Source organism: Lactuca serriola, chromosome 1 (assembly GCF_051521515.1).
Source record: "Lactuca serriola cultivar US96UC23 chromosome 1, Lser_US96UC23_V15, whole genome shotgun sequence".
Classification (NCBI taxonomy): Eukaryota; Viridiplantae; Streptophyta; class Magnoliopsida; order Asterales; family Asteraceae; genus Lactuca; species Lactuca serriola.
In genome coordinates, this window is record NC_136408.1 from 99,351,109 (window position 1) to 99,374,610 (window position 23,502).

The 23,502-nt window shown below is 38.4% G+C and overlaps 1 protein-coding gene and 1 non-coding gene across 4 annotated transcripts; both read right to left on the bottom strand.

The window, feature by feature from the left end:
* Positions 1 to 7,498: 7,498 nt before the first annotated feature.
* Positions 7,499 to 10,564, bottom strand: LOC145095971 (ankyrin repeat protein SKIP35-like). Of its 3 annotated transcripts, none has more exons than XM_079033778.1 (5): positions 10,368 to 10,564; positions 10,177 to 10,253; positions 9,137 to 9,975; positions 8,616 to 9,048; positions 7,499 to 8,507 (listed from the first exon to the last, which is right to left on the bottom strand). In XM_079033778.1, exons 3-5 carry the CDS (start codon positions 9,730 to 9,732, stop codon positions 7,713 to 7,715), a joined length of 1,824 nt encoding a protein of 607 aa, XP_078889904.1. In that variant the 5' UTR covers positions 9,733 to 9,975; positions 10,177 to 10,253; positions 10,368 to 10,564; the 3' UTR covers positions 7,499 to 7,712. The 3 variants fall into 3 exon arrangements, with proteins under 3 accessions (XP_078889904.1, XP_078889899.1, XP_078889897.1); XM_079033773.1 differs by having other exon boundaries at positions 10,167 to 10,253; XM_079033771.1 differs by having other exon boundaries at positions 10,051 to 10,253.
* Positions 10,565 to 11,577: 1,013 nt separating this feature from the next.
* Positions 11,578 to 11,680, bottom strand: LOC145080623 (U6 spliceosomal RNA). The gene has a single exon (XR_013695221.1). It is a non-coding gene; the product is annotated as a U6 spliceosomal RNA (small nuclear RNA).
* Between the last annotated feature and the right edge of the window lie 11,822 nt (positions 11,681 to 23,502).

Here is a 23,502-nt window from a genome sequence, read left to right on the forward strand (position 1 = left end):
TAACTCATAATAATAGCCCAAATAATTATTTGAAGGTCCTAATAATGTTACTATAATTAATTAGAAGCTATATTAAAAATAGCGTAGGCGTAACTCACTTACAGCAGGTTTTATCGAAAACCGGGCTTTGCTTGGAGCAGCGTTTCCAAAACTGAAAGACCCCTTTTTCTCGGGACTCTGGGAGCCTCGGGGCTTCTCTCGGGTGCTAGGGGTTTTATCTAGGGTTTAGGGGTGGTTTGGGGAGCTAGAGAGAGAAAGAAACTAGAGAGAGAATGAAGAAAGGTGTGAAAAACTCAGAAAAGCTCGCATGCTATTTATAGCCTCAGCAGCCTTGGACTACGCTGCGTGTCCAGTAGCTACGTTGGGCGTAGTCTCAGATAGGGTTGCCACCTCGGATCCAGCTGTCTCGCACTCGTCGGAAGGATAAGGCCGAAGGTACGCGGTGCGTACCGGATGTTGTATGTCGGGCGTAATGCGAGGCTACATGGTGTGATCCGAAGCGAAGCCTTGGTCAGCAAGCAACGGCTCGGATACGGCCACGTCATCAACCTCTCGCAAATTTCACAATTTTACACTCCGACTTCTAAAAATCATATCTTTTGCATACGAGCTTCGTTCTCGACGTTATTTATATCCACGCGTAGGCGGGAACGTACTCTACAACTTTCGTTTAGACTCCGTCGGCTAATTTTGACTCGATTTTAAATGTTGTATTTTTAACAGACCGGGACACGATTGGTCCGTTAAAAATTCATAACTTCTTCATCCGACGTCCATTTTCGTCTGTCTTTTTATCGTTACGCTACTATTAACGAGATCTTCGATTCTCATTTAGGCTGTGTCGGCTAAAAACCGCTCGATCTAATATTCGAACTTCGGGCTGTACACTGCTAAGCCGAAACTTCGAAAAATCATAACTTCCTCATACGAAGTTAGATTTGGGCGTTCTTTCTATTTACGCTCTCGGTTTAACGTATTCTATGACTTTCGTTTAGATCACTAAGGCTGAATATCGATCTATCGTAAATTCACTATTTACATTTCCTGGTGTCGAGTCGGTTCCGTCGCAAAACTTTGACGGGTCATAACTTCTTCGTTATAACTCGGATTTCGGCGTTCTTTATATGTACGGAAACCTCATGACATATTCTACAACTTGGTTAAGATTATTTATGCTAAATAATCTTTGTCGAAAAGTCATTTTCGACCCCTATTATCTCTTAATTGACTAGCCCAGATCTACGAGCATTACACAAATCAAGGGTTTGGTAGATTATTCCATAAAAAGAAACATTTTAATCTAAGGATTTTAATAAAAGAAAAGGGGTACGATGCATGCAATAAGCCGAGCTCAAGTTAGATTAGGGGCTAAGGATCTGCTCAAAATCTCATGATAGAATGCTAAGAGAGATGCCTTTATGTGCCTATCTGTATGAGTTTTTAGATTTCCATGCTAGTATCAGATCAGTTACTTGTTAGGATGGCCTGTATAGGGTATGTTTTGAGTTGAATTGCATGATGCTCGAATGTTGCATGCTTTGTGCATTAGGAAATTCTGTTGATACTGGCTAATTAGTGGATGAATGGATTAGATATTATTGTGATTGGATAATTTTAGAAGGATAGGTTTATCTCTATTGCACAACTCTTGTTTGAGTCCAACCTTTGTAGGGTGGGAGTTATCATTCGAAGAATTATCTAGTACTAGTAGTATGTAATTGTGTTTATGTAATAATTAGGTAGTATTTATGGAAGTTCCTTCTGTAGCTGATAGTAGAAAGGGGTGAGGAAGGGAGTCTTAGGAGTCCCTGAGAGATGATTGGGTGTGTAGGATGCCTTTTCGTTTAAGGAATGTATCAGTTGGGAAGAGTGACTTGGAGGAGCCGAGGTAGTCCTTGAGGAGGGTGTAAATAGGTGTGGAAGGTAGTAATGGGTCCGCACTACTAAAATCACATGATTTATACCCGAGACCAGGAAAACCCCGATGAATCTAGGGAACTCGAGAGTGTAAAACTTCTCATGTGTTTGCTAATTATTTATATGGTTATGTTTCAGCATGGTGATGACACGTCATGGAGCGGGGGGTTCAGGATCTGGATCAGGTTCGGGTGCAAGAATCGAACTGATTGAGGAGAGGTTGCGCGAGTTCATTGTACCCGAGGTTACTAGAGGCATCCTTGATGCGACCCCAGTGATGTCCGAGTCAATCAAGGAGGGTATCATTGAGCTAATGGAGGATCGCCATTAGATCTTTAGGGTTGATTTGGCCGCTAGCCAGTCAGGGGCCCGCACACTCTCCTTCAAGGATTTCAAGGGATGTGGGGCACCAAATTTCTTTGGGGTGAAGGACCCCATAATAGCCAGACATTAGATAGTTGACATTGAGTGTGCTCAAATGAAGAGCTTCTGCCCTAAGTGGTTGAAGGTCAGGTTCGCTGCAGGATGTTTGAGGGAGCGGGCCCGAGACTGGTGGGAGGAGGTCAGATATGCTTTGGGAGCCCCAACCATTTAGGCCATGACCTGGCCAGATTTTGTGACCTGGTTTCGAGTAGAGTTTGCACCGGCTGTTGAGTTGCAACAGTTAGCTAGGGAGTTTCTTCTCAATAGGCCTTCATGTTGGTCATTTTAAATTACACAAAGAACCGAATTCACATCCAACCACCTCCTATCCAAATTCACCCAAGGTGGAATTTTGTTGATGCATAACCTCAAAATAAACACATTAGAATTTCACCTCGTTTAATTGTCATCTAAGATAAACAAATAGTTGGGTTTTAGTATACTACAACATCCTATGGTGCACATACAACCCTAAATGCCTTGGATCTATGTTTTCTCTAATTATACATGCAATGATTTTTCCAAAGCATTAAGCCTATAACTAGCATACAAATGATATAAACTACATAAAATACTAGTTAGAAGTTTACCTCTTTGTGTAGCTTGTAGAACTTGATGAATTTGGCCTTTAAAAGCTTAGCCCCAATAGTGTGGAACCCTCAAATGGAATCACAACACATCATGGACAAAGTTGGAACTTGAGAGAAAATTCTATGCACCCAAAAACACCCATGAACTCCAAGAACATGCATGTAGGCATTTTTTTTAGGTTAAGAACATGTATTTATATGTTGGATTTCAAGGGCCATGAGTATAACCCAAAACCATACCCATGGGTTTATGATCCATGGTTCATGTGGCCCAACTCTTTATGTATCCATATATAAACTTGGTCCAACATGGATCATAAGCCCAACACATATAAATATAAATATAACTAATTACCATAATTAGTCCTCATAGATTTAATTAGTCTCTTTTGATCACTAAATTAATTCTAAATTAATTATTGATCAATAATAATTAAAACATATGATTTCATATTAATATATTATAACTTACAATATATTAATAAATCATATATATAACCTTCTCTCAAGAATTCATCCTAACAAATTGTCATGATGATATGCAACCCAAATGGACCATGCTACTCTCGAGTCAAGTACATACCAATTATAGTTATGGGCTTAGACACCTAATCCGACGCAAACTTCTATTAATCTCCTTTCTAGCCGAAACAACCGAGGATAAAGTGTTACCATCTAACACTCACCTTCACCTATCCAGTTTCGAGAATAAAACAATTGTTTGCATGAGGTTATTTAACTCATCCCATAGGAGAGTCTCCACACCACCTCTATGTTGACGACACAATCAACCGAGGCTAACCAGGGAACTCGGTTCAACATCCAAGCTTCTTTATGGTTTTTAAGGTTATAAACTTCCAACGCTTAATCCACCGTCTTTTACTATAACCATAAGTTTCTTCCACCTTATCCACATTAGATTCTTTTCATCCATATCACCCTCCATAAGAATCTTTTTCTAATAGATCCTAGGTGGTTAATGACATCTATGGGCACTTTAAAAATCATCATTTAATAAATGGTGATACTCCCAAGTACAAAATTCATCAAGTTGAATCTTCGTCCAAATAGATAAAGTTTTTAACTTACTAGTTTGAAATTATAGCTTTGAATTTATCAACAACTTTCCACCCAAGTCGTATTAAGATATTAAATCCGAATAGGATTCCAAGATAAACAAACAGAAGTACAGAGACGTCACAACCTATAAAATCAGGAATATTTTGTACTTCATGAAAAGACACTCCAATCCTAATTAACTTACTTTTAAATAAATCAAGTTTCAATCCAGATGCAATGAAAAAACATTGAAGCCACTACATATATTCCGACTCGGGCCATTATCTCTAAAAAATGGCATCATCGACATAATAAAAATGAGAAATACACAAATCACTTGTCCCAATATTTACCGCATGCTAAGAGAGAGAGGTGCCAATCAAAATTTTTATAACCATGTGGAGACTCTCCATAACAATTGTAAAGAGAAAAGGGGACCTATAGTGTTTAATGATACTTCCAGAATAAATCTATGGACGCATGTACATTGTATTTTCTAAACACATGTCCTCTCAAATGTATTTCCATTATGTTCTACTCGTTGGCAAATACTATGTGTTAATATCTATATGTACTTAATTATTCATAAAAGTTGATTGTCGAAATATAATCCACATCGTTAGATTGCATGTGCTCTAAAGACTAGTTGAGGTTGAAGCATATTTTACGTATATGTTGCATATTAACTCAAGAGGAAGATTAGGTGAGTTCATAGTATGGTAAAAGGAACGTGTGAAACTAATTATCAGTAAAAGAATGTTTTCAAATGTAATAAAAAAACTATATAACAACCAGATAATTGTCAAAAAAAATAATGTGCATGTGATACTTTCAAATGAAATTCATAAAAGAAAAGTTATTGGGCATCACATATATTATATGCGAGCACAATTTCTATGGGTTTCTGTATGGCTATCTAATTCTCATGTAGCTTACAAAATATATGGAATATCTTAAATAACTGCTTCCAAAAACCTTGGTCCCACACGATTAATCTTAATTAATCTCAATCACAGACATTCTTTTTCAGATCCTTAATTGATTGCCACAAACCACATATATATCACAGGTCAATGAAATAAAATATTGAATCGATATGGTACACTTTCAGTTTGATTTATACTAACATAAGTTGTTGCTCATGCATCGTAGATCAAAATATATACACAAGATTCACGTATCAACAAAAGTAGACAATACACGAGACTGATGACTAGATAAGGATAAACAACACATATATCAACTAGATGTTGATTATATTTCGACAATCAATTTGTATGAACAATTAAGTACATATAGATATCAATAAATAGTATTTACTAACGAATATAGCATAATAGAAATACAACATTTGAGAGGACATGTGTTTAGAAAATACAATGTACTTGCATCCACAGATTTATTCTGAAACTATCATTAAACACTATGGGGTCCCCTTTTCTTTTTACATTTGCTATGGAATGTTTATAAAAAAAATGCAATCGACTCGTGTCTCTCTCTCTTACCTGGGATAAATATTGGAACACGTGATTTGTGTATTTCACATCTTTCGATGATGCCATTTTTTAGGGAGAATGGTATGAGGATAATGCTTGGAATATTGTGGGGTGGCTTCAATATTTTTTCATTACACCTGGAAAATTAATTTACATAAAAGTAAGTTAATTGGGATTGGAATGTCGTTTCATGAGGTACAAAATAAGCTGATTTTATAGGTTGTGATGTCTCTATACTTCCGTTTGTTTATCTTGGAATCCTAGTCAGAGCTAGTATTGCTCGAGTTAATGGGTGGAAAGTTGTTGATAAATTCAATGCTAGTCTTTAAACTAGAAAGTTAAAACTTTATCTGTTAGAGGAAGATTGACCTTGACGAAAAATGTAGTTGGGAGTATCACCATTTATTACATGAGTATATTTAAACCATTTATTACATGAGTATATTTAAAGTGTCTACGGCTTTCATTAACCACCTCTTATTTATTAGAAACGTATTCCTTATGGGTGTGATATGGGTGAAAAGAATCTAATGCGGATAAAATGGAAGAAACTTATGGCTAGAAAGTAAGATGGCGGGTTAGGGGTTGAAAGTTTATACACTTTTAATAAAGCCTAATGTACATATGGAAGTGGTGGTTCCTAAGTACTACTAAGGCGCTATGGGGGATGCTATTAAAGAGATTTTTTGTGTTCGATTTGGACCGATATGTTTAGATCAAACAAAAGTCTCCAAGATAAAGAGATTGATTTCGATGATTTTTTATCCAGAAAAGTGAGCATTGGATGTAATACTAGATTTTGGGATGACACGTAGGTTTACGACATGATGTTAAAACAAAAGTATCTTAGAGTTCATACCCTTGAAAACAATAAAGAAGCTTAGGTGTCGGACCTAGTTCGTGGTTAGCACCGTTTGATTGGTTGCGTCGACCACATAGAGGTGGTGTGGAGGCTCTCCAATGGTATGAGAAATAAAATCCCAACAAAATTCCAATGTACCGATTAAAGTCTTGTTTATTTAGAAGTTATGTCTCAACAAAATTCAAACTCGGGTGAATTTGGATAGAAAGGGGTTGGATGTGCATTCGATTTTTTGTGTGATTTTGGATAGAAAATGTTGATCATGTCTTTTTATATTGTCGGGTTGCTATGTTTATTTGTCATATATTAGCCGTTGGTAGAACCTTTGTATGTCGCAGCTGAATACTTTGGTGGATTTGTCACATTGAAAAGATAATTTGAAGATAACAGAACTGCAAAAGAAAGCTCTTGACACGGTTTTCATTACGAGTTGTTGCAACATTTGGAGATTTCCTTAAGGCACTAATTTTTGGAACGGTTAAACCAAAGAAAGCATTTTTTTGACCGAATTATTCAATAGTATTTCTTTTGGATGTGGAATAGGAACATACAATTAAAATCCAATTGGGTTGGTTTTTTGCAAGACCCTATGCTTCACACACATGATTTAAGTGCAACAAAATGCCTTAAGACTATGGTTCGTGAAGCATCTAGCTTACCGATACTCTCATTCCCATTGAGAGAGTCAGCAAGCTAGCTTGCTAGCATTTTAGAAACGGTAGCTTCCATACCCGTTTTGCCTTGAAATAGATGTGAATAATCGTGACTGCTCTTGTCAACTATTCTTTTTAATTTTCTAACACCTTGCTAGTTTATTGTTTAATTTAATTATAAAATATTGTCGTTCCAAAAAAATTAACTTTTTAGAATAATGTGGAAATCCAAATAAATGCCTTGTAACTCCAAACATATAAATGGAACTATTTAAAGGTAAACAACTTCAAATGACATCCTTACTATTTGTGTCTTTACTCTTTGTATGACACACCTTATGCTTAAAGGCCAATTGAGTATTTAGTTACCATTCTACTTTTAATAAACAAACTTTAGAACCCTCGTACACAAATTTCATTTAATCCATATTTGATTAATAACTATATTTAAATCTTTTAAAAATATGAAAAAAGCTCATGCAAATTCCAAACACCACATTACCAAAGTGAAATTCTTAAAAGATTGGAATAATGCCACTTAAGCTTTCACAAATCTCTATTGTCATATCACTTCTACAAAGATCATTTGACACAAGATTCATTCATTCATTCATTCATTCAACAGGATCCACAAAGATCCAAAATTTCTTCATCACTTCTTAAAACACAACACATTTCATCACATCATATCATACCATCATCATCATCATTATCATCCCTTCAACAAAAATGGAGGAAGGTGTTGCTCCAAGACCCCCAAAAGCTCCCGCCCCTGTCCTGCCTCCTCCATCACCACCCCACCCAACCGCTTCACCGCCTCCACCAACCGCCCCCTCAGCTGCTGCGACAACAAACAACCGCCCGCCTTCACACACTCCCTATACAGCGGTAAATACGCAATCGCCACCCTCAAAGGCCCCGGTAAATCCATCAAACTAATCGGAGACTCACCCCACTTTGAAATACTAACAAAATTAAAGTAATGAACCTCGCCGGAGCTTACTCCGGCGAAAAACGCCGCCTCCGACCACTCCTCCTGTAAAAACTCCCGGAGCTCCGGCGCCACCGAGTCGTCATCCGACCGCGAAATCGAATCCGCCACCGCGTACGTGGCGGCAGGGTCGCCGAGGAAATTGGATTGGAGGAGGAAGGCGACACCTTCGAGGGAGCCGCCGGAGCGTTCTCCGGCGGCTTTGAGGATTTCGATGCTGAGTGCCGCTAGGACGTGTTGGGGGACGTGAGGGAGGAGATAGGCGGCGATGTCGACTTGGCTGGAGGAGGTGGCGGCAGTAAGGGCTAGACACAGTTCCATGTCCCGGCAGCCTCGTTTCACGAACCACTGGACCACCTGCATGCAACCGCGTTCGGCGGCTCTCATTAGTGGGCCCAGGAAAGCCATCGCGTTTCCTTCTTCCACTAGACATTCCATGGTGGAGATTTTTGAGTAGTGGGAGGCGAATCCTAGGGCTAAATCAACGTCTACATCCAAGCTGTTTCTTTGAGCAATCTGGAATAGAAAGTCATCGGAATAGAATCAGAAAAGAGTGGAATGGAATCGGATAAGAATGGAATGGAATCGTTGATTCCATTCCATCCAAAAAAAAAAAAAACTTACTTGCAATAAGATGCGAACAAGCTCTGTGCTTCCGAATCTTGAAGCTTCAAGAAAGCATTGATTGACATTATCGGCGCCTCCTTCTACTAACATGGCCAACAACCCTTGAATTGCAGTTGCTGACATACCTGACGCCCAACCAGGATCAAAAGAACTAGAAAATAAAGTAAGAGGAAAACAAGCTGCATCGAATGCTTCTGTGAAATCCTTCCCTGTTAAATGATTCCCAGCAAGATCCAAGAAAGTCTTGAAAGCTGACAACTGTAATTGAACTTGAGCAGCGGAATTCTGATTCACTCTGTCTTTGTTCCCTTGACAACGGGAATGGAATCCTATACATTTCAATGCCCATTCCGTGAACTTCTGGACTTTAGCACCAGCTTCGGCTTTCAACACTTCATCCCCATTACACTCCTGTAATCGTTCATGTAACCTAAAAAAAAATCAGGGTGTTATCGATTAAATAACAGAAAAGGTGAAGAGGAAGAGGAAGGGGAAGGGGAAGGGGAAAAGAAAATTACCGTTTTGCCATTACGGATACGGTATCTGCAAGGCTCATAGTGCGGCTTTGACAGGCGGAAACACATGAAGCTAAGAAGGAAGTTCTTAATGCTGCTCTTGTGAAATCAGAAGCACCATTGGAGATTATGGTTTTGATTAAAGCAGTGATTCCATCGAGTTCATGATGGGTGCTTAAAAACCAAATTGAATCGAGTGAAATGCAGAGAGCATCATTAAGTGTTTGTGGATCTGCTAAAGAGATCAAACTTTCTGCAAGTTCCCAATCATGGGAACTCACTGCACCTTGAAACAATCGCCCCAATTCAATCCTATCTTGTCTACTAAGTTTCTTCTCTTGTGAACATTTTTCAAATTTTATAGCTCCAGAATCTGTTGAGAGCAAGGTGGATTTACTTACAAGAGGTGATGATTCTTTTGAGAACACCACGTTTTCATCATCCCTGTCGTCTGATTTGCAGGTTACAGTATCGTTATTTTGAGTCTCTATTCTAGTTTCATCGGTTTCCATCTCATCAGATTCATGGTTTGTATGATTTCCTATCAAAAATAAGGCTTCCTCGTCTCCCACGGCTGCCACAACTTTCTTTTTATCCATTTTTCTAAAAGCTCTTGATCGATTAACAGCTTGAAGATGATAAAATCAATCCCTTGAAGCAGCAGCAGGATGCATCCCAAACGTTGATTGTTTTTCTCTCCGATAAACAATCGCAGATGTAACAGATTTGATTTTGATTTATTTCCCTCGAGCTTATCTCAATAAACAGCTGGCAACAACTAAAGAGATCCGGAAATCGATCTTACGCTCAGCGAAAACGAAACCCAAATCGGTTCGAGATTCCTGTTTGTTCACGGAACGATCTAGGTTAAACGCATCGTCAAATTTGTAGAAAAAAGAGATGGTTGTAAGTTGTACCCCATACGCAGAAACAATTTCCCTAAATTTAGAACTTATCACACAAGGGGCTTCAAGGGTACAAGCAAAGAAATCCAAAACATCATAAAATCCAGAAAACCCGGTCAAGTCCCAACCTTATCTTACCAATTACCGACAATCATCGTCCGTAAACATGGAATCCAAGAACACCCGAACTACCACAAGAATCTGGGTTCCGTTATCTGAAAGAATAGACACCAAAAACGAAAAGTTCTCAAAAGGAAAGTTGAGAAGATGGATGAAAAAAAACAAATGGGCATAGATGATTAGATTAGTGATAACAATTAACAACAAACCTGATCGATCGATCGACCGATTGATTGATTAGGGTCGAAGGAGAGTGCGTGTGTGTGAGAGAGAGTCACCTTGGCTGGATGGTATTTCTGCAAATGAGTTTCTCGCCTCACCTTTACCTTTCCCCACTGCTCTCTCTCTCTCTCTCTCTCTTCTCTCTCTCCCCCTCTCTCTTTCTTTCTCTCTCTACGTTAATACATCTTTTTAGGTTTTTTTGGTTTCTTGAAAGAATATATGTGGTGAATTTGAGAAGTCTGTAAATTTGTTGTCTGGTTTGAAAAAATTTAAACCACAGGGTTTATTTGGTCCATTCGTTTATATTGGAATATCATTCATTTTGATTGAATAGAACTTAAAAAAGTTTTTGATAAAATTAGTTGGCAGTTACCGAGTTAAAGATAAAAGTTGTAATTTTTATTTATATATTAATGTTTAATAAAATTAGTTAAAAGTTTTTAAAATATATAAGATTATGATATTTTTAAATTTTAAACAGAATATAATTTAAAAAAAAGATATATAAGTCAATTTGAAAAATATAAAAAAAGTTTTTTGTTTAAGTTAAACATATTACATATCGAAGCTTTTCAAGTTTTTTTAATGGATAATGACTTAGGAGGGTAATTAGGTTTCCAGTTTGTTCGTATTAGGTCATTAAGGTTTTTTTTGTGCGTATTAGACCAATATGGTTGTTATTACCGTTTAGAAATAGTCTGTTTTACCGGTTTCTTCATGTTTAACCAATAAAAATGACTATTTCTAAACAATAATAACAACCATATTGGTATAATACGCAGAAAAAAAACCTTAGTGACTTAATATAGACAAACTGGAAACCTAATTACCCTCCTAAGTCATTAACCCTAATTATTTAGAAAACATGCTTACTAATCAATGTGACCGACTTGTTTGACTGGAAATAGTTGCTTCCATTTAAACTTATCACACAAATCTTCCAGAATTTCCAAGTCCAAAAATTCATATGATTGATGATCTTCATTACATAAATATGCAACATTTTATCAATAACTTCTTTTTTGTCATTTAAATATTTACATGAACACATCCATATGTACAAAAACAATCTCACTTTGATACCTCCCATCAATGTCTACATTTGATAACGAATGGAAATGTAAAACCAACAAGGACTTGTAAAGGATGTCTATTATCAATTATTGTATAAACAGAAAAGACGACGAAGGGTTTAAAAAAAGTTTGGACCATTTCTCGATTTGTGTGTGTCATCTTTGCGCATGGGTCATGCTAATCTTCTATGTATCTTTCCAATTTTATCGGATGTCCCCGAAACGACGACTATAGATGAAAAGCTTCGTCATATAGATGAGTAGCAGGTTCTTCTTCTAGTCGATATGAGACGACACGAGTTCTAAACGAACTAGTTTACTGTTGATGATCATATATTCTCAATGTCTTTAAAATTAAGGTTAATGACTTAGGAGGGTAATTAGGTTTCTAGTTTGTCCGTATTAGGTCACTAAGGTTTTTTTTGTACGTATTAGACCAATATGATTGTTATTACCGTTTACAAATAGTCATTTTTACGGGTTAAATAGAAAGAAACCGGTAAAAATTACTATTTATAAACGGTAATAACAATCATATTGGTCTAATACGCACAAAAAAAAACCTTAATGATTTAATACGGACAAACTAAAAACCTAATTATCCTCCTAAGTCACTATCCATTTTTTTTAACTAAAAATGAAATCTTAAAAATTGTACGGCTGTGTACCCTAAAACTATCTTTTTTTAATAATGTGGTCCTATAAATAGTTTACGGGGGATATAAATCCTTTTGTTCTTTTTGCTTCTTTTAAACGATTTTCTTGTTGTTTACGTTATTTGTTTTCTCATGTTTGATATGAATTTTACTATTTATGTGACATTTATTTTATTTGATGATGATTTTAATCAATCATATATTTCATATATTAATAAAAGGAAAACGATAGTGATTAGGTTTGACTTTAGTTGCGTATTCTTGAAATTTTGTAGGTTACATGTACATGAAATGAAGTCATGTTAAATAATTTAATATTAAAGTGATATTAATAACTATAAATCTAATTAAATAAAAGTTTTAATTGTATTATTTATTACTTTGCGTTTTAAATAATTGAAGATGACATTGACATCAGAAACGACCATATTACATGTTAATAATTTAAAATAATTATTTAACATATAAAAAATTATCTAATCAATAATAGCTATGATATTTTCATAAATAATTAAATTTCTAAATGTATCGACACAAGAACATGGATAAAACCTTTTATGTTGTATTTCATGCTTTAAAATCGATATATAAAATTTTATTAATACATGTTTACAGAAGGAGTAAAAAAGAATGGACTAAGGGTTTGATTCGAAATAATACATAGATATAATTTTTAAGTATTAAAATCTTATATTTATCTCATAAACTTTAAAATATCATATTTATCATAAACTTGTTATTTTAAACATATTTAATGATTTTAAATTATTATTTTAATGATTTGATTAGTATATCCTTTTAATTGTTATCATTAAAAACTTATATTATACCCCTTGATATCATATTGAGTTTAGGTAGTGGTGGATCGAGGAAGTTTGTATTATATGCTTAAAGTTTTGAACAAACGATCAGGGACGATGACTCCACTTGATTCACATACGATTTGATTTGATCACACCTAGTGTTTTAAATAACGTTAGACATGACTTGGCGGCAATGTCAAACTTTAAGCTTTTACGAGTCACGTAGTTTGTAAGATGTAACAAAAGGTGGCAACTTTATACTTTATATAATTAATAATTTTATAGATTTTTTCTACTATTATTCATTTTTATATACATATATGACTTAAGACAACATTTTGTTAAAGTTTGTCGTCCAGTACAAGTCTTAGAGCCATGACACGTCATGATGAGCTTTTAGAACTTTGATCATATTTGTACATTGTAGATGGTTGATCACTGAACCCAATAGAAGGTTAAGGGATTTGAAGACCAACGGAAGATTATTGGAGACACAAGCTAAGTAATTTGTACACTCTCATGTGATACCTTACAATTTATTATGAATTTGTCATTTTTTTGCTTTCGGTTTATGTATTGGTTACCATGGAAATGAAAAGATGAACCCAAAAATTCATCAAGGACTGCAGCAAATTACGGACTATAGCACACCCAAATCCCGCTAACTTTGACCAACTTCTGACAGTGTTACCCATATTGTCGTTTTTCAAACCTAAACTACTGAACAACCACAAATTATAATAATAATAATAATAATAATAATAATAATAATAATTATTATACATTTTATCGAATAAATAAAATCTTTGAATATAGTAATTGTTTTTCGTATGCATTACGAGCTACTAAATAATTATTGTTTACACAATATGTAAACAAATATGTAACATCCCAAAAATCAGGGTAAAATTTTCATTTTTAAAACTCAACCAAAAACCATAATTGTTTAAAAACATTGTTCTCAAAAGCAATAATCACAAATCAGAGTATCTCCATAATCCAATAACATAAAACCAGAAGGATGTGCACGATCATGCCTTCGCTTTCCCATGATCATCTGAAGTACCTAAAACACGAAACTTAAACCGTAAGCCAACACTTAGTGAGTTCTCCCAAAGTACCACACACAAACAGAACATATTACAACATGCATAAATGAGCCTTCAACCTTACTGGACCGTCGCGCATAGCCAGCCTATCTGGACCGCTCTCCAAGACGTCGGCCTGGATGGACCACCTAGCATGCCTTAAGTCTATCCAGACCGCCTCGAGTGTCTTGGCCTTTAGCACAAAGCAGGACCGCCTCAATTCAACAAACCATAACATGTTGACATATACAATTAACAACAAATAACCAATAACACAGGCAATTATACATATCCACCAATCTAACGTATACTCAGTGAACACAAGAACTCATACAGATCTACCAGTCTAACACATACTTAGCATAACATCAATCCAATATATCAGGATATAAAATCCAGTGGGCCGACCTTGGTGCCTTCAACCCACAAGTACAGTGAGGAAAACTCACCTCACAATCCGAAAAGATAGTTGAACGGATCACAACTCTGACTGTTGACTCTACAAGTCACATATACTGCAAGCAGTGACCAAATATCAGTCTATAGCTCAAAATACCCAAAATACCCCTAGGTCAAACTTGGTCAAAATCCTGGTCAAGGTCAAAGGTCAAAAAGTCAATCGAGTTAACTCAGGCTGAGTACGCCCAACGTACTTAGCATGTACGCATGGCATACTCACTTATCCAAAATGGGGCTCTTAGGAACTACGCCCATCATACTCGGCAGATGGCAACTTTCTCATTAAGTGCTTATTCACTTAAGTCCTTTCATCCAAAGCCAGATCTGGTCCCCGAATAACGTTCTAAATCATAAAGTTTCCAACTTTATGAACTTACATGGAAATTAAGTGCTCAACACCAAAACCCTGACTTAACACGAAGTTCTAACCACTAAAGAGCATGCATGGAGGGATATGAACAATCAAGATTCCATTTTTATAGCTCTAGACACTCTAAAACGTCTAAAGGACAACTCATTTGGTCTAGAGTAGTCCATACTCACATAGACCAAGAATATGGGACTAAAAGCACAAAACTTAAGATCTAACAATATCCAAAGCAAATAAATATCAAGGTTTGAACTTTATACCTCCAAAGGCTGTTTGAGGGCAAGATACTTCTGGATCTAGATGGTCTTAAGCTTCCAATGTCCTTCTTCCCCCTTCAAGAACACCAACAACATACTCTAAGGCTCAAAATGCTCACAAAGATGGATTAGGGTTTGCAAGGTACGAAATGGATTTGGAGTCTGATGAGGGAATGAGTCTTAGGGAGTTAATGATGCTTAAATAGGGATCAAGCCCTAAAAATTAGGGTTTGACCATTGATCACGTATGCCCAACGTACTTATCAAAGTCATGTGGTTCATATTTATGCACCAAGGGACCAACTTTGCAATAAAATTTCATATCAAGGGTCAACAATGTAAAATACCTGAATAACGAATGTTACAAAATATTATTGGTGCATAATATTTGTGAAAAACATTAATACTCCCTCCGTCCCATATTAATAGTCCATGTTTCCTTTTTGATTTGTCCCAAAATAATAGTCTACTTCTAAAAATAAATATTCCTTTTACCAAAATACCCCTCATTGTTAGTTAAATTACCATGAAATTAAATGCAACGACCATGGAATTAAATGCAAAAAAGGGTAAGACAGTCATTTCATTTAATAAAGTTAATAGTAATTAATGTTTCCTTAATATATGTGTTTTTTGTTTGTGGACAATAATTTTGGGACGGAAGGAGTATAAAAATTGTCGTTAAGCGATAAGATAAACACTAAAAATAAATGATTATTTAGGATAAATAATCTTAAAGAAATTTGTAGTAGTCATGATGACGATTGTGTGGGTATAAATGTAACATCCCAAAATTTTCAGACAAAAATTTCATTTTTAATTCATTCTAAAACATCTAGTAATTATGTCAAAACAACCAAAAGTGTATCATAGTGGAATAATATCATAGTACAAATCCCAAAATCACATAATGCGGAAAACATGGGTGAATGTGGTGCGATCAATTCGGGCCCTTCTTTTTCGAGCTAGAAGTACCTAAAACATAACTAAAAACTGTAAGCACAAAACTTAGTGAGCTCCCCGAAAATACTGCATACCATAGATGCATACCAGTCAAACATAATTGGGTCGGTTTCACCCCTTTGGTGTCTTTCAACTGGTATTGGCTCTATTTAACCCCCTTCGGTATCTTTCAACCGGTACTGGGTCTATTTCACCCCCTTCGGTATCCTTCAACCGATACTAGGTCTATTTCACCCCTATAGCTAAGGACACAATCATATCAACGAAAGTCACAAAGACAACAGGAGTAAATAAACATAACATTAAATTTTCACAAAGGCAACTATCACCCTACTAACATAATCTAGTGGACCGGCATTAGTGCCTTCGACCCATGAGTATAGTGGAGGAAACTCACATCAAACTAAAGATATAAAATCGCACTCGAGCTGCTGAATCGTGAAATCCTCTCACTAAATCTCAAACAATAAAATCCTAATTAGAAATTAGGTCAATAACCCTACCCGAGAGTCTAAATCCTGAACCCCGACTTTAAGGGTAAAAAGGCTGGTCAATCCTTGCTTTATTACGCCTAACACACCAAGGCCCAAATCCAAACTAGCCCAAAGCCCAAAAGATATTACATGCCCACTATGGGCCCAAGTACAAAAGGCCCATCACAGAAAGGCTTACGGCCCAACAAGGGCCTAAATCTCTAAGTCCAAAATGACCCGAAATTAAAAACCCAAAAACTTCTCTGGTGAGTATGCTAAGCGCACCATCAGTACGCCCGACGTACTCAAGAGCTTTGTAATTTCGGGACCCTAAGTGTGTATACGCAGTGTACACCCATGTACGTCCGACGTACGCCTTAGTTGGCCAAATCTCACTTTTAAGGTCTTAATCAGTTGAGACCTAACGTCCAACTTCAGATCTAGCCGCCTAAGGACGACCTAAGCAATAAAGTTGGCAACTTTATTCCCTTGCATGCCTTAATGGGACTCAAGTCATAGATTTAACACTCTACTTCCATTAAATGGTCACAAACTCATGCATGGTTGATATACAACCATCAAGATACAAGCTTTATGGATCAAGGACATCAAAACAACAAAAGGGACATCTTGTAACATTAGGAGGAGCATTTACTCATAAGAGTTCATCCATGGTACCAAAATATGCTAAATTCTTCCCTAAGCTTAGATATAGACATAGGATGAACAAGTTTCAGATTTTATACCTCCAATAAGCTGAAATGGGTGAGAAATATATGGATCTACAATCTCCCTCTTGTCCAAGGCTTCTCTACAAGTCTTATTCCTTTTCTAGATGTATCACACACACACACACCAAAACACACACTCAATGGTCAATTTCTTAAGAAATTAATTAGGTTTTTGAGGTTAGCTCAAAAAAGGCAATAGAGGCTGATAAGTTGAGGGTTTGGAGGAGGGGGGTTAATGTGTCTAAATAGGGTGCAAACCCTAAAAATTAGGGTTTTCCCTTGACTCACGTACGCCCTGCGTATGCAAAGGTACGCCCATCGTACCAGGGGAACACCCCACCTCATACATGCAATTGAGTACGCCCGACGTACCAATGTACACCCAACGTACTCGGGTCCAAGTCAAACAATAAATGTGATAGTTTTTGCTAAGAGTTTACCAGACGAAGTGGGCGTTACAATTCTCCCCCACTTGAATCAGACTTCATCCTCGAATTCTACTGTCGCAAACAACTCTGGGTAATGCTCCCCCATCTCTTCCTCTTGATCCCATGTCCACTCAGAACCCGTTTGGTGTTGCCACTGCACCTTCACCAATCCCACAACCTTATTTATCAAGGTTTTCACTTCCCGTTTAGGATCGTCACCAATCTCTCAATGTAATTCAGGCGATCATCCACCTAAATATCCTCTAATGGAACCATTGCGGAATCATCAATGAAACACTTCCACACCTAAGAGACGTAAAAAATATTGTGAATCTTACTGAGCGCCTCCGGAAGATCCAAATGATACACCATCCTGCCCACCCATGCTAAAACCCTAAAATGACCTATATACTTGGGGCCCAACTTACCCCGATTCTTGAATAAGATGACACATTTCCAAGGTGACACCTTCAGGAGCACCATGTCCCCAACTTGGAAATCCAAGTCGAAATGGCACCTATCCATGTATCTTTTCTGTCGGCTCTAAGTTGTCTGAAGTCCGCTGCGAACTTGTTGAATCATCTTCATCGTCTTGAATACCACCTCGGTACTCCCCATGACCTGTTGACGGACCTTTCCCCAACAAATCGGGGTCCTACACTTCTTCCTATTGGTTATCTCAAAAGGAGGCCGATCAATGTTAGCGTGATAATTTTTGTTATATGGAAATTCCGCCAAAGGAAGATATGTATCCTAATTGCCACCAAAATCTAGGACGCATGCCCACATCATATCCTCCAAATTTTGGATAGTCCTCTCACTTTGACCATCAATCTATGGGTGGAAAGTCGTGTTGAAATGCAGACGAGTACCCAACTCCTCATGGAACCTCTTCCAGAACTTGGAAGTAAACCGAACATATCTATTAGAGACCAAAGAAACTGGCACCCCATGACGTGCATGTTGGGTTTTAAGCATTCTAACACTCCTAAGTGTAAATGCAACCCTAAATACCTTGGATTTATGTTTTCTCTATTATACATGCAAATATGAATGTTCCAAGGTATTACCCTAACTAGCATACAATATTTGATACTTGGGTAATAAAATAGATAGAATACATATCTTGTTGATGTAGCTTGACTCCATGAAGCTTGAGAGCCTAGTACCCCAAGTGTGACACCTCAAATGGTTCACACAACATCAAATACACATGGAATAACTTAGAGAGAAATGATACACTTCATGAAATCGGCTAGCCCTCACCATTCCTTCATAGACTCTCATGGTCGCCGATTTTGACAAGAATAAGATGCTTATATAGTGTGTCACAATTAGGGTTACACCATGTAAACCCTAATTGTCATGGCCTTTCATTTCCATGATCCATGGGTACAAAAACACCATGGAGCATCATATGGGTTTTAGCCCAACTTGATAATCCATGGAGCATTAGCCCACTATACAAGTATGGATGATTTACACAATCAACCCATATATTTAATTAGTCTCCTTTTGATCACTTAATTAATTCCAAATTAATTCTTGATCAATACTAATTAAATAATCTTATTAATATATTAGAACTTATAATATATTACCAAACCTTAAGTGTTATTTCTCTCATTTTAGTCTATCCAAATGCATGATGCCATGTAACCCAAATAGACCATGCCGAGTCGGGTCAAGTACATACCAAATATAATTATGGACTTAGACACTAATCCAACAGTGCCACCACCTCCCAAATGTAGATATCGACTAGCTTCTCTGCTGAAATACTCTCCTGAATCGGAATGAAAGGCATGCTCTTGGTCAACCGATCCATGATGACCCAAATCGAATCAACTCTATGCGCCGTCCGGGGCAATTTGGTGATAAAATCCATCTTAATCTCCTCCCATTTCCAAATGGGGACCTCCAACGGCTTCATTTTTATGTGAGGTCGTTGATGCTCAACCTTGACTTTCTTACAATTCATGCACCTCTCCACATATCAAGCCACATCATGCTTCATGCATGACCACCAATAGTCAGGCTACAGATCTGTATATATATCTTTGTTACTCCGGGATAAATATAGAATCTCGACTTGTGCGCCTCCTCCATCAAAACATGACGTGCAACACCCCAATATGGAACCCACATCCTCTGATGGAGAGTCAATAACTCCCGACTATCATAATCTTCCGGTGCTCTTCCTTTATATCCTCAACCTGAGCCACTTGAATCTACTTTAAGAGTGGGGTAATCATTGTCATCCTCAAACACAAATCCCTGATAAGATCCGCGACCGCCTTGCAGCTGAGAGCATTGGCCACCACGTTGGCCTTCCCCAGGTGATAAAGGATCACAATTATAATCCTTAACCACATCCAACCATCTACGTTGCCTCATGTTCAGATTCGGATGATCCATCAAATACCTCAGGCTCTTGTGATCCATGTAAATAGTACAACGGACCCCATGGACGTAATGTCACTAAATCTTGAGGGCAAACATCACAAACCCAACTCCAAATCGTGCGTAGGGTAATTCGCCTCATAAGGCTTCAATTGCCTCGAAGCGTAAGCAATCACATGACCCCGCTACATCAACACTCTCCCAATCTTGTGATCGACGCATCACAATATACCATAAAATCCTAAACACACTCCAGCGGGTCAGAATCGGCGCCTCACACAATATCTATTTCAGGGTCTCAAAAGCCACCTGTTGCTCAGGCCCCCAACAAAACATGACGATCTTCTTTGTCAATCGAGTCAAAGGAACCGCTATCTTGGAGATATCCTGAAAGAATCTCCGATAATAACCTACCAATTCGAGGAAACTCCGAATATCAAATGGAGACCTCAGAACCTCCCACCTCATCACCGCCTCAATCTTGGCAAGATCGACCAAAATATCATTATGGTTGACAAGGTGCCCCAGAAACTGCACCTCGCGCAACCAGCACTCACCCCTGGAGAACTTCGTATACAAATTCTCGCTCCTTAAAGTCTCCAATTCCTCCCTTAGATGCTCCTCATGCTGCTCCTGGGTCTTGGAATAGACTAGGATGTCATCTATAAACACAATCATAGACCGATCCAACATAGGCATGCATACGTGATTCATGAGATCCATGAATACGGATGGAGGATTGGTGAGCCCGAATGGCATCACCACAAACTCGGAATGACCATAACAAGTCTGGAAGGTCGTCTTCTGCATATCCTCCTCTATAACCCTCATCTGGTGATAACCCGAACGTAGATCATTCTTGGAAAACCAAGATGCGCCCTGAAGCTAATCAAATAAATCATCGATCCTTCGGATCGGGTAACGGTTCTTTATCGTTAGCTTATTCAGCTCCCGGTAGTCGATACATATCCGATGCGACCCGTCCTTCTTTTTCACAAACAAGATTGGCACTCCCCATGGTGAACTACTTGGCCAAATACATCCCTTTGTCTAATAGCTTCTGTAGCTATGTAGACAAATCATGCATATCTAGAGGTGCTAACCAATAAGGTGCTTTGGCTATCGAAGCCGCACATGGAACCAAGTCAATCTGAAGCTCCACCTGCCTCTCCAGAGGTACTCCGGGAACACATCCGGGTATTTCCAAACAATCGGTACATCATCCACAGTCACCTCACCCTTCTCCCAGTTATCCATCACGTAGGACACAAACCCAGAACATCCCTGTTGAAGATAACGTCTGGCCCTTGTTGCCAAACAGAGAGTCAGCCTACGCCGAGCAACCTCACCGTGGATCACCAACTCTCCCCCACTTGGGTTCCGAACACGCGCTAGCTGAAGTCCACAGTCAATCATCTCCCCATTGGGTTTCAACCAATTAATCCCCACAATGACCTTGCTTTCACGCAGGGGAATCGGAACCAAATCAATCGGATACTACTCACTGAATAACTCCAAAGTGCATCCCTGGTGAACCCTCGACACTCGCAGCGGACGGTCATTATCAATCTTAACCTCTGGTGGATAAGCCAACTCTTCCAGAAGATCATCGAACCTTTTGCTAAGCGCAAGAGATACAAAAGATTGGATAGCCTCCGAATCGAATAAGACCAATGTAGGAATATCGTTGACAAGGAAAGACCCTAAACAACAATGCAAACACATAAGTATGATAAATAACATAAATAAAAGATAGGGAGAAGATACATACCCGTGACCACATCAGGTGCTACACGAGCCTCCTTGACTGTTAGCTGAAATGCCTTGCTCCAAACTACTGGCGCCTCTGCCTTTCCTTGGCGGCTATCAGTGATCCTCAAGTTCGTCGAAGCAAGCGTTGCTAACGGTCCCACTGCTTCTAAACTCGGGAAATTGGCCTTCTTATGGCCCCTCTGATTGCAATGGAAGCAAATAAAATAAGATCATGGGGTGGTAATGGTGGTGGTACAATCCTTGCCGAAGTGCCCTCTTTTGCCGCACTTGTAGCACCCTGAACCACCTGCTTTGCAGACTCCATCATGTGCCCTGCCACACTTGCCACAACGACCCCGACCCTGCTGGCAATCGAAGCCCTTGGTTTTCTTCGCTGAAACCCACGACATATGCATGTGTTCTGCATTCCTCTTCCCTATATGCTCCAAATCAATCTCCCACTCCTAAGACCTGGATACCATGTCATACAGAGTCAGATAGGCAGAAAAGCTAACAAACTCCCTGATATCAGATCTTAGCATGTCATTGTACTAGGTCTTCCCCATCTCTTCATCTGCAGCGTACTAGGGTACCAATAAAGCCCATTCTCAGAACTTGGCGGTGATCTTAGCCATGGTCTCAGTCGTCTGTCGCATATCCAGAAACTCCCTTGCTAACTGTTGTACCTTAACAGCTAGTGAAAACCCTGCTCAGAATCGGGTCATAAAATCCGACCAGGTCATGGCCTCAATGACTGGGGATCCCAGAGTATAGCCAACCTCCTCCCACCAATCTTGAGCTCGCTCCTACAAATAGCTTGCTGTGAACCTCACCTTCAACCCCTCGGGGCAACAGCTAGTCATCTGGTTATACTCAATATCTTCTATCCATCGTCTGGATGCAATGGGGTCCTTCGCCCCAAAGAATTCTGGAGCCCCACATCCCCTGAAATCCTTGAAGGAGAGAGTGCGGGCTCTGGGCTGACTAGCGGCCAGATCGACACTAAAGATTCAAAGGTGATCCTCCATCATTTTGATGATACCTTCCTTGATCGACCCAAATGTCATCTGGGTCACATTAAAGATGCCTTTAGTAATTTCAGATGCAATGAACTCGCGTAAAACCGCATCAATTGGTTCGGCGTTGGAGCCCAAACCAGATCCTGATCGTGAACCACCTGCCCCACCGTGTGTCATCACCATGCTGAAACATAACACATAAATAATCAGTATACACACAAAAAGGTTCACACTCTCGAGTTTCTTGAATTCACCATGACCTTCCTTAGCTTGGGTATAGATCCTGTGATTTTAGTAGTACAAGCCCAATAATACCTTCCACACCTATCCATACCCTCACCAAGGACTTTCATGATTCCTTTAAGTCATTTCCTTTCTATCTATTACCCCTCTCATACTATAGAGCACTTGCACGCCAAGACATATTCCAGGAACTTCCAAGGGTTCCTTTCCTTACCACTCTCTGCTATCAGTTGCAGAAGGAACTCCCTCTAATACCACCGAACTACTATACAAATAAAACTACATATTATCGATACTAGATAATTCTTTGAATGAAAAGTCCCACACTACAACGGTTGGACTCAAACAAGAGTTGCGCAATAGAGATAAACCTAACCTCCTAAAATTATCTAATCTCAACAATA